The following is an 11,556-nucleotide window of genomic DNA, read 5'->3' as shown; positions in this document are numbered from 1 at the left end:
ATAATTTCCTTCATTTAATTGATTCATTACAACTGTTAACAGTTGATGTGGCTGAAACTGAATTAAAAAAATAGAAGGTCCCAATACCTTTGTCCACATAGTGTAGCTATTATCAGATTTTTGAGTGTTCCTGTTTGCTTTTTTAAGAAACAGAAGAAAAAAAAACCTTTGTATTGGTGTGGACAGGGTCTTAAAATTCTCAATACAGAGAGTATAGACATCAGAGATCATGAGTATTGAAAACAGAATGAATTTTTGTTTCATACCAAGGTTTGGTTTGAGAACTACCACATTAAATCACATTCATGTTTTTACATTTAAATTGATTATTCAAAGCAACTTACAACTGTGACCATATGCAATGCAAGCAACTGAGGGTTAAAAGTCGTTGCTTAGGGGCCCAACTATGGCAGCCTAGTTGTGGCAGGGCTTAAACTAGAGTCATTCCTATCAATTGTCCAGTACTTTTAACCCTGAGCTTCCACTGACCTATAAGAAGAATGCCTTTGTTGTATGTATGCATATACTGTATAAGGGAGTGCAGTACTTTAAGTTATCTACCCGGTATATTTTAGCTTGTTTGGTGGGAACTGGGGTCAGAAAACAGGGTTAGTCATTAAACCGTGACCATGCCTAATGGCCCACGAGCGGCACTGTGTTTCACGGCACGACGGTCTTTGGTTTGATCCCCAGGTGGAGTGGTCCTTTCTGTGTGGAGTTTGCATGTTCTCCCTGTGTCTGAATTGGGTTTCCTCTTATAGTTCAAAGACATGCAGGTGATGTGAATTGGAGATACAAAATTGCCCACGACTGTTTGACATTAAACTTGTGAACTGATGAATCTTGTGTAACCAGTAACTATCTGTCCTGTCATGAATGTAACCAAAGTGTATAAAACATTATGTTAAAATCCTATTAAATAAATAAATAAATAATGGCCCAACAGTGGCTGTTTGACCCTCAACCTTCTGACTGAAAGCCTAGAGACCGAACACCAAAAAAACCAACACAAAAAACAAAGTTTATCCCTTATAACTTTGTTCAAATTTATCTAGTTCTTGGGTGGGGGTGGCACGGTGGCTTAGTGGGTAGCACTGTCACCCCACAGCAAGAATGTCCTGGGTTTAATTCCCAGGTGGAGCGGTCGGGGTCCTTTCTGTGTGGAGTTTGCATGTTTTCCCCGTGTCTGTGTGGGTTTCCTCTAGGTGCTCCGGTTTCCTCCCACAGTCCAAAGACGTGCAAGTGAGGTGAACTGAAGATACAAGATTGTCCATGACTGTTTGATATAACTGTTTGTGAACTGATGAATCCTATCATGAATGTAACCAAAGTGTGTAAAACATGACGTTAAAATCCTAATAAATAAAGAAATAAATGTTCAGGGGTGGACGCGACCATGACCTTGGCTGCTTGTGCATATGTATTGACGTTAGGCACAGCTGTGTGCGTGATGACGTCATCGCGGGGCGTCGGGCAGCAGGGGGTGGAGCGGTCAGTGATGATTAGTGTAGAGATTGTGAGATAGAGACAGAGCAAACAACACTGGTGAGAATGTGAGTTATTAATCACACTTTATCACTTCACACGCTGTCGTTATTATCAAACACAGCCCGGAGTACTGAGAGGAGCAGCTGACACGTCTGGGTGAGTAAATAAATCCGAAGAGTTTGGGGTTATACTGCAGCCACAAAGTTTAGCTCACTAACAAACTGCCAGCCTAGTTTTTAATCCTACCTGTTTTCGGTAAAATCCCGCCTTCTTTTGTGTGATTGGCTTAGATATTTTTTCCGGTGCGCTGATTGGACAGTTCTACATCCAGTCCTATTCTTCATCCAGTCAGAACAAACGGGGCGGGGTTTTACCGAATATGGGTGTGAAAAACACCAGCTAACTCGCTTGTTCATAATGAGTTTCTTCTTTATTCCTAAAGACACAGGAAAACAACCAAGTAAACTGGTTGGTTAAATATTGTTCTTAACAGCTTTATTATACTAGATAAATTGTGAACAAACATGTTTTTGAGTTCAGCACGGTTAATATTGGCAGCCATTATCAGACCTTGATGTATTGACATGACTGATCACAACAGCCCTGATAAAACCATAAGGTGCTTTTTAAAGTGTAAATAATTTATTAAAATAATGACTTCTACTGGTGTCTTTACTTTAAATACTGTTACAAACCAGTTTATGTCTGCACATTTGACATAAGAACATGAGAAAAATCCTCAGCAGGTGTAGGTGTTTTAAGCATCTTAGGGCTGGGCGGTATGACCGAAAATCTGTATCACGATATTTTTTAAGATTCTGACGGTTTCACGGTATATCACGGTTGTTTTATTTGTATGACTGGGACTTGTTATATGTTTGTGACTTATTCTACTGTCATAAGTACATACAATATAAAAAGTTTTAATTTCAGCATGTATATAATGAAGGTTTTGAGCATTATAAGGTTTGCTTGACCCCTAAAATGACACAATATATGATGGAATCAGTACACATGAAACAGGTGCAATATATACAATGTTTATTATTATTATTATATTTTATTTATTTATAATTATCCATAGCTCTCCCTTTAACAAATAAAACAATGCAAACTCCACTGTACACAAGTCCACAAAGTTGAATCAGTTTATCTAGACACAAGTTTGTAGAGAAAGTGACTTCTTTAGTCCGAGCTGGTGGTGAATACCCCAACCTTATATGCAGACGATTTGCATAACGGCCGATCACCGCCCATTGCATAACAATGAAACCTGTGATCAGGTCCATATACAAATCACAATGACCAATAATTACAATATATAGCTCCTATTACGGCGTTGTAAGATGGTGATCGAACAGAACTTTGTGGATCCACTGTACAACTTGACCACAGGTCTGTTGTAGAAAAGTGGACGACTTTAAATATCTCCGCTTCCAGTTCACTTATAACATTGGTTTATAGACTGACACGAAGTATTCTCACCCTGTAGGACAGACCTGGAATCTAGTGTTTTAATTATTGCTCTGAAAGCTTCTCTCTCAACTGTCTATAGAGGAATCGTGTACTTGCATATGTGGATTGTTACTGCGTTCATAATGTCGTTGTTTGCAACAGCCGTGCAGTATAAAGTGTTTTAGTCTGTTCTAAACTGCTCACACGCCTAATTTCTTTGGCAGGTTTGGTGGCTCGGTGGGTAGCACTGTCGCCTCACAGCAAGAAGGTCCTGGGTTTGATCCCCAGGTGGGGCGGTCTGGGTCCTTGCATGTTCTCCCTGTGTCTGCGTGGGTTTCTTCCGGGAGCCCCGGTTTCCTCCCACAGTCCAAAGACATGCAGTCAGGTTAATTGGAGATACAAAATTGTCCATGACTGTGTTTGACATTAAACTTGTGAACTGATTAATCTTGTGTAACCAGTAACTACCTGTAACCAAAGTATGTAAACCATGACGTTAAAATACTGATAAATAAATACAAATATAATTACCAGAATTAATCAGTTTAAGTGGCAAGGATGTGGGCGCTCGGATGGTGCAGCAGTATAATATGCTAGCCCTCAGACTACCCACCATCACTGAGATTCGAACCCTGAAGTGGTGCCGTCAAGCAGTTGGGTGACTACGTAGACAAGATTGGCTATGTCTGAGGGGGGGATTGGCCAAAACAGCCAACCATTGGGAGGTGCACATGTCGGTGCACTCTCAGTGCCGGTCCCAAGCCTAGATGGAAATAAAGAGGGTTGCGTCAAGAAGGGCATCCAGTGTAAAAATGTTGCCACGTCTGGTATGTGGACCAGAATGATCTCCTGTGGCGACCCATTAATACAGTAACAGCTGAAAGAGGTAAAAATAGATAAATAAATAAGAAGCAAGTATGTATTTTTAATTGACCTTGACGAGAGACCACTTTTTTCTGTACTGTTTATTAAAACCTGTTCTATTTTTATGGCCACACCAGTTAGACAATCATTATCACTAACAAGAAACTAAAAGTTCATGCCACAGAGTTAATTGATATTATAAAACTCAAGTAGGTAACAGTAGCATTAGGTATAAGAGCAGGTCAGAGTTCACACTCTTTTTCATTATTGTCTTGCAGACATTAGAACCCCCGGGCTCGATCTTAAAAAATGGAGGAGCTTCATAATCACTGTGCCTCGTGCGTAAGCCGGAGATGCATGTTTAAGCCCCAGCCTGGCACCTCATGTGACCTCATTACTTGTCCGCTGGTTTGCGGTGCTGTTTTTCATGGCTGTAAAGCGAACGAGCATCGGCTGCTCTGCCCACTAGAGAGGGTCCAGTGCCTTAACCACACTATCGGCTGCCCTTACACGCTGACCAGGTGCAAGATGGCGGAGCACCTGGAGGTGTGTCCTGCCGGTGTCGTGTGTTGCACGATGGAGTGGAACCGGTGGCCGGTAAATTATGAGGACTATCGCTCCTACGAGAGGTTAAGTCGGGATGCTAGCGAAGAAGAGCAACTCGACATGGCTCTTGCCTTGCAGGACCAAAGGACCATGTTGGCTTCACTTAAACTGGTCTCACTGATGCCAACTAACTGTCCTGAGAGGCAAAGCAAAATGCCTGCCATGGTCGTGGAAACTGCAGTTCCTGGGATACCCTTTGAGAAGGACATGGATGAGGCGTCAGCTGTGAGTTGCTCAAACAACAAAATTCTAAACGGGATTAATGGTTTGAATGAAGAGCATTATGGGGAGCTTTACCAAACTACAGTTGAGACAACCAAAAGCCTGTCAGCAGCTCTCAATGTTCTTATCCAGCTCAACGCCTCCAGTACACAATGTTCCACTACAAGTGTCGCACAGTCAGGATTAAATGGAGAATTAAATGAAGTGTTACCTATAAGGGAAGACAGTACGTCCAGCTGTAATAAAATAGCCAATGGACTTAGTGGCCTGAATGAGGAGTTGCAACCAGAGCAACACCAAACCTTGATGGAACTGGGGAGAAGCTTGGTCTCGGCCCTTGGCGCGTTAGGAGATGTCGTCAAAGGCTCTGAGCCAAGCTCAAATGGTGAAAGTCATCATTTAGAAAATGTAGAGTCTGCAGATGTGGAAATGAAGGATTGTACTCCTGAAATGGAGGTTGACATCGATGCAGTTGATGATAGAGAATCTTTAAATTCTTCAATCAGACCTGGAGATGCAAATGAGCAGAGCTCGTGTAACAGAGTCACAGCACCTATAGTAGAATCGCAGGAGCATCCCATGGACCTGGCTACGACAGACGATGAGTGTGTAGACCCTGCTGCTTCCTTAGAGTTTGTCGGTCCATTAATACCCCACAGACCAGACCTGAGACAGGACCGAGCCAATGTTGTAATGCAGGAGGCCTCAGGATCCCAGGCGCCAATTCTACAGCTGCCGGTTCACTCCCAGGCTCTGGTTGTTCCCAGGGATGGTGCGTTGTCTTCCATGGTGCTGGACTTTGAGGACAAGGCTTTTGAGAGAAAACTCCAAAACCTTCAACTGCTCCGCAATTTTATGCCGCTTGCACTTAACGGACGGAAGGGTTGCTTTTCAGAAGGCTTCACGCACCGACAACCTCCTTGCAAGATGGAGGACAAAAGTGTGGATACGTCTGATCTGGAGCAGGAACCTCAGGAAGACCCGTTGGGCCTCGGTGAGATCGACTTCACGGCTGCTGCGCTGCTGTTCTGTCTGGAGGAGTCACCACGAGCTCGGAGGATCTCCGATACGGTGTACGCCTTAGGTGGCTCACGGGTGGATTTCGGCACCCAGACCTTTACCTTTCCCGCCGCTATCTTGGCCACCAGCACCATGGTTGGCGAGGTGGCGTCTGCTTCGGCCTGCGACCGGGCTGCGCCCCGTCTCTCGCAACCCAGTCCGTTTTGCACTCTGCGGCTAGACTTGACTCTGGAGCAGCTGGTACCGCGACCGAGCTGGGCCCCACGTGAAGGATCCATGTTTACCTTCGAGTGCGGCCAGCTGTTCCGTCGAGAGGAATTCATATCGCACTTCCGCAACGTCCACGGCGACATCCACTCCGGGCTAAACGGCTGGATGGAGCATCGCTGTCCGCTTGCCTATTACGGCTGCACCTACTCCCAGAGAAGATTCTGCCCGTCCAGGCAGGGTTTAAAGGTCGTCCATGATAGCCACCTCAGGTCGTTTGGGGTGCAGCCTGTGATGGAGTCTGTGACCGAGCCTGGGTGTGATCGCCTCAGTGGCTTGCCCTTCGAGATCCTGCAGCACGTGGCTCGGTTCCTGGATGGATTTAGTCTTTGTCAGCTGTCCGTGGTGTCACATACCATGAGGGACGTCTGTGCTAGCCTGCTGCAGACCCGGGGCATGGTTGTGGTGCGGTGGGAGAAGAGGCAGTACCCAGACGGGAAGCAAAGCTGGCAGATAAAAGACAAGGTAAACGTTTACATTTAAGTAACAGTTGCTTAACATTGTGAATAAGAGTTGATTAAAGTAATGGTGACATGAGAGCTTAACAGTTAATGTAAGTGACCCACAGTTCCAGGGTTCAGGTGGATTTTAGGCACCCGCCCCATCAAAATCTCGCTTATTGACGATTGGCTAGTTTCACAATTAATTAGGCTAGCAAGTCAGGGATGGTGTGTACCTCTGTAACCCTATGTAAGACCGGCAGCAACTATTCGCCTCTTGTCGCCCAAATCTCTGGTCGCTTATCGTCCTGTGTTCACACCGGCAGTATCAGCAATGCCTGTGGGTGTTTGGTTGCCATGATTTAACTTCCACCAAGCCAAAACAAGCAAATGTAATGGCAGTACAACATACTTTACTGGCCAGTATCTACAAAGCCTATAGAAAAACATCGCTCGCGCTGTCTGTGCAGTCGACATGACCAGAAAACTGTTTGGTCATTGCTGTCGTCTATTTGCAGAAGTTTGACACCACAACATTTCTCTTCTATTTCTAGTAGGACCAATCATCTAGGAACCACAGATGGAGCATAGTGTTTCATGGTGGTGCGGATAATGCGCCTACCACTCTGTTCGGTTCTCTGTTCCACCACTTCGCTTTGCTGCCGGTCTGAACGTAGTGTGATTATTGCTTTTTAAGGGGGGATTGGTATTTTTCTCTCGCATTGTTTACAGGTGGCCCCAAACTCCCTACAACCCTTATCAAGTTAAAGTGTTTAGGCAAAGGTGAATAAAGTATTGAGTATGAGGAAGGGAGTTGATGGTTTAAGGCAGTGGTCCCCAACCACCGGGCTGCGGACCGGTACCTGTTCGGGGGTCATTTATTACCGGGCCGCACAGAAAGAATAAATAATTAGAGACGCTACATCAGCGATGAAAAAACTGCTTCCATTTCCAACACACGGGTGTTTATCATTTCATATCACCCCCAGGTGGAAGCAGCGTCTCGTTGCAGCGAACAAAAGCTCATTTGAAAGCAATGTAGTTATTCTATTTTAAATTTAAATCCCCCCCCCCCCACCAGTCCGTGAAATTATATCTTATATGAAATCGGTCCGTGGTGCAAAAAAAGGTTGGGGAACGCTGGTTTAGGGCGCATTCACATGAGAAGCGGCAAAACCACTTTTGCGCCAGCTGTGCCGTTGTTTTCTGTGGCGTGTGGCACACTTTTGCCATGTTGGACTCACGATTTTTTCTCTTGCCCCGGTTTGCCACTGACCTGTTTGATATGACAATCAAGCTGTACAAACAACGCGTAACGTGACTTATTGTACAACGAGTGAGGAATTCTACTAGGGGAGAAAACTTATGAGCAGTAATAAGAGGTTTAGTGTTTCTGTGTCGTTTTTTTAATACATTAAATCACAATAGGCTTTTTTAATAATAAGCGTTTTAGACTCGCACTGTGAAGCTGATTTTCACAAATTCTCAGAACCTCGAGCTGTAACACAAGTTTAAAAGTGTAACAGGAGAAAAATCCAGATAAACACAGATACAGGTGGAGCTTTCAGACTGGATTTAACGGTTATTCCACACAAATGCAGATTTGTGTCGTGGTCACTTTGTTGGCATTTTATCACACTGCTCAAGCCGAGCGCCATTTGCCACTTCTCATGTGAATGCGCCCTAAGTGTGTTATGCTCTTGCCCTGTGATTACTTCCAGTCCAAGATAAATTCTGACCTTTTCTGGACGTTTACAGCTGCTTATCCGTAAGAATCTTAAATAGCACAATAATGACTTGGTACATCAGTGCAACAACAGACTACGTCTTTCCCACAGGTGTGGCGATTCAGCACGGCCTTCAGTCCCGTCACCAGGTGGGAGTTGGCGGACATTTCCAGTATGGCGGATCACCTGAAGCGCTGTCCCTATAACGAGGTCCACAGGCAGGTGGAGGCCGTTCCACTGCCGTGCATGTGCACGACCAGAGAGCTGACCAGAGGCGGCCGCTCGCTCCGCTCCGTCCTCAAGCCAGTATTATAACCAACGACCCACTTTAGCACCTGAACGCCAGCGCTACACACTACCGTATCTAACCTCTTTAACCAGTAATATCTATCACTGTGTACATAAGAAGAGATATTTTTCGCTTTGATCTTGAGAGTATTTTTATAAATGGTGTAAATGGAATGGAAGGTGGATTCATTCTGATGTGGTGATGGTTTTAACTGCAAAGTTTTCAGTGTTTGCCCCTCCTCCTCCTCCTCGCAGTTAACGTTCGGTTTCTAAACAAATCTATAGAGCTGTTTTAAAGGGATTTGACCACAATGAGTAAAATTAAAAGGAATAAATTGTCAGTAAGGGTTTTCCTCTCAGCCAAGAAGTGTTTAGTGTCAGAATATTTCTTCTTTATTTTTGCACAGGATGTCAGTGTACCTGTTCTACCATAAAACGTCCATAAATCCACACTCTTTAACATGTCAATTTTAACACAAAATATGCATCATTATTTTTTAATTTGGGAATTTTACCCCATTTGTTCTCAGTTGGTCCTCTCTACTGATGCTGATCTTCCCTCCTGATTGAGGAGAGCGAGACTGACACGCCCCCTCCAACATGTGTGCAGTAGCCGACTACATCTTTTCACCTGCACGAGGCGAGTTCATATGCGGATCAGCTTTGTGTACGGAGAGCCACACCCTGATCAGCATTATTCCTCGACTCTGTGCAGGTGCCAGCAATCAGCCAGCAGAGGTCCTAATTGCTCCCTCCCTGTATGAACAACAAGCCAATCGTTGTTCGTGTGGCCGCCCAGCCAGATGGCAGAGCTAAGATTCGAACCGACGAGTTCGAAATCCCAGCCCTGGTTTGCTAGCGTGTTTTACCGCTGCGCCACCTAAGCGGCCAAACACTCATGATTCCCTCTTTTGGGACTACTCCTTACAAAATCTCATAGAACAGCTGAACCATAGAGACGAACCAACTGTCCAAAGCTCGTATGTACGAAGGTTCTTCAAAAGGTTTCCGCACTTTATTTTAACTCAATTTATTACGAATTTCAAAAACAAAGTACATCCCTTTTCTTGTTTTTCTATTTATTTATGCATTTTCTCTCTTTTTCTCCCAATTTAGTGTAGTCAATCTGTCTTCCGCTGCTGGGGATCCCTGATTGCGTTCGAGGAGGGTATACTTTGCTGCTCACGTGCCCTCCGACGCATGCGCAGTCCTAGCCTTTCTGCATAGACGGCCCTATCTGCTAATCAGGGTCCTTGCACAGCATTTGAAGACCCTATCCACTTAGTCCGGTCATTTACCCGACCCAGCAGACACGGTGGCCAATTTGTGTCTGCTGCGGGCACTGCCACCGCTAGATGGCGCCCAGCCGACTGGTAGCAGAGCCGAGACTCGAACCGGGGTGTTCCGAACCTCGGCGCTGGTGTGCTAGCGGAATATCCCGCTGTGCCACCTGGGCGCCCACATCACTTTTCTACAAAGTCACCTTCCGATGCATTTTTCCAGCGTCGTACCAACTTTTAATGCCATCAGCAAAAATGTGTTTGGTTGAGCGTGTAGCCACTGATGCAGCGCTGCTTTCACATCATCATCACATGAAAATCTTCTTCCTCTTAAAGCTTCTTCGAGCGTCCAAAGTCAGATGGTGCTAAATCCAGATTATAAGCGTTTCTCAGTCTCATAGACACGACCGATTACTCCTCCTCCTACTCTAGACCCTCACCGTTTATAACCAAAATATAAAAGTGAGGAAACTTTTTGAAGGTCCCTCGTATTAATGCATAGATGTCAGACATGCTGTTTTTCGAAACCAGAGGACAGAGAAACGTCCTGCATACCACCACCAACACTGGTACAGGTGGTTTTGATCTGATCAGCGCTCAAACTTGCATCCTTTGGGCAATACATCATCTTTTTAAACTGCAGCTGGACACACCTAAAGTGACCGACTGCCCTCAGCTGTACAAGTGAGATAGCAGATGTCACAGATTGACTTTAGTGTTTTAAAACAGGCAACAAGAATCAATGACAGTGTTTTTGTATCCCAAGCACGGACTGCTTTGGCATTTCTAACATCAGTTCCTGACCTTACAAATGCTGATAGCCACTCAAATCTTGTGGAAAGCCTTTCTGGAAGAGGGAAGCCTGTTGTAGCCTCAAAAATAACGTCTGCTTCATATTTATGTTCGTAGTTTTTGGAATTGGACGTCCAACAAGCTTATGGATGTGTGTCCATATTGTATTGTCGGTGACTTTTGTGTCTTTGGAGACCTGACTATGCAGACATGCTGATAGTCATCCTTCATTCTGAAACACAAAGCTTGAAGAGTGTTTTTTTGTTTGGTGTGAACTTGTATCAAACAATATCTTGACCATATACACCGATCAGCCATAACATTAAACCACCTCCTTGTTTCTACACTCACTGTCCATTTTATCATCTCCACTTACCATATAGAAGCACTTTGTAGTTCTACAATTACTGACTGTAGTCCATCTCGTTCTCTACATACTGTTTTTACCTGCTTCACCCTGTTCTTCAATGGTCAGGACCCCCACAGGACCACCACAGAGCAGGTATTATTTAGGTGGTGGATGATTCTCAGCACTGCAGTGACACTGACGTGGTGGTGGTGTGTTAGTGTGTGTTGTGCTGGTATGAGTGGATCAGACACAGCAGCGCTGCTGGAGTTATTAAATACCGTGTCCACTCACTGTCCACTCTATTAGACACTCCTACCTAGTTGGTCCACCTTATAGATGTAAAGTCAGAGACGATCGCTCATCTATTGCTGCTGTTTCAGTCGGTCATCTTCTAGACCTTCATCAGTGGTCACAGGACGCTGCCCACGGGGTGCTGTTGGCTTGATATTTTTGGTTGGTGGACTATTCTCAGTCCAGCAGTGACAGTGAGGTGTTTAAAACTCCAGCAGCGCTGCTGTGTCTGATCCACTCATACCAGCACAACACACACTAACACACCACCACCATGTCAGTGTCACTGCAGTGCTGAGAATGATCCACCACCTAAATAATACCTGCTCTGTGGTGGTCCTGTGGGGGTCCTGACCATTGAAGAACAGCATGAAAGGGGGCTAACAAAGCATGTAGAGAAACGAATGAACTATAGTCAGTAATTGTAGAACTACAAAGTGCTTCTATATGGTAAGTGGAGCTGATAA

The 11,556-nt window shown here is 44.9% G+C and overlaps 1 protein-coding gene across 1 annotated transcript; it reads left to right on the top strand.

Annotated features, from left to right (window-relative positions):
• Window positions 1–1,535: 1,535 nt before the first annotated feature.
• On the top strand, window positions 1,536–8,688 carry fbxo30b (F-box protein 30b). The gene is made up of 3 exons (XM_063015620.1): window positions 1,536–1,644; window positions 4,086–6,387; window positions 8,201–8,688. Exons 2-3 carry the CDS (start codon window positions 4,117–4,119, stop codon window positions 8,402–8,404), a joined length of 2,475 nt encoding a protein of 824 aa, XP_062871690.1. The 5' UTR covers window positions 1,536–1,644; window positions 4,086–4,116; the 3' UTR covers window positions 8,405–8,688.
• Window positions 8,689–11,556: the final 2,868 nt, after the last annotated feature.

This window comes from Trichomycterus rosablanca, chromosome 19, assembly GCF_030014385.1.
Source record: "Trichomycterus rosablanca isolate fTriRos1 chromosome 19, fTriRos1.hap1, whole genome shotgun sequence".
Taxonomy (NCBI): Eukaryota; Metazoa; Chordata; class Actinopteri; order Siluriformes; family Trichomycteridae; genus Trichomycterus; species Trichomycterus rosablanca.
The sequence above is the reverse complement of the archived record's forward strand: the minus strand, read 5'-3'. Positions and strand labels throughout refer to the sequence as shown.

What these genes read in the sequence shown, in the direction of transcription:
- fbxo30b (XM_063015620.1), top strand. Translation starts at nt 4,117, where the DNA reads ATGGAGGAGCTTCATAATCACTGTGCCTCGTGCGTAAGCCGGAGATGC. An exon ending in GCTGGCAGATAAAAGACAAG is followed by an intron (nt 6,388 to 8,200) that starts GTAAACGTTTAC and finishes TCTTTCCCACAG; the next exon opens with GTGTGGCGATTCAGCACGGC.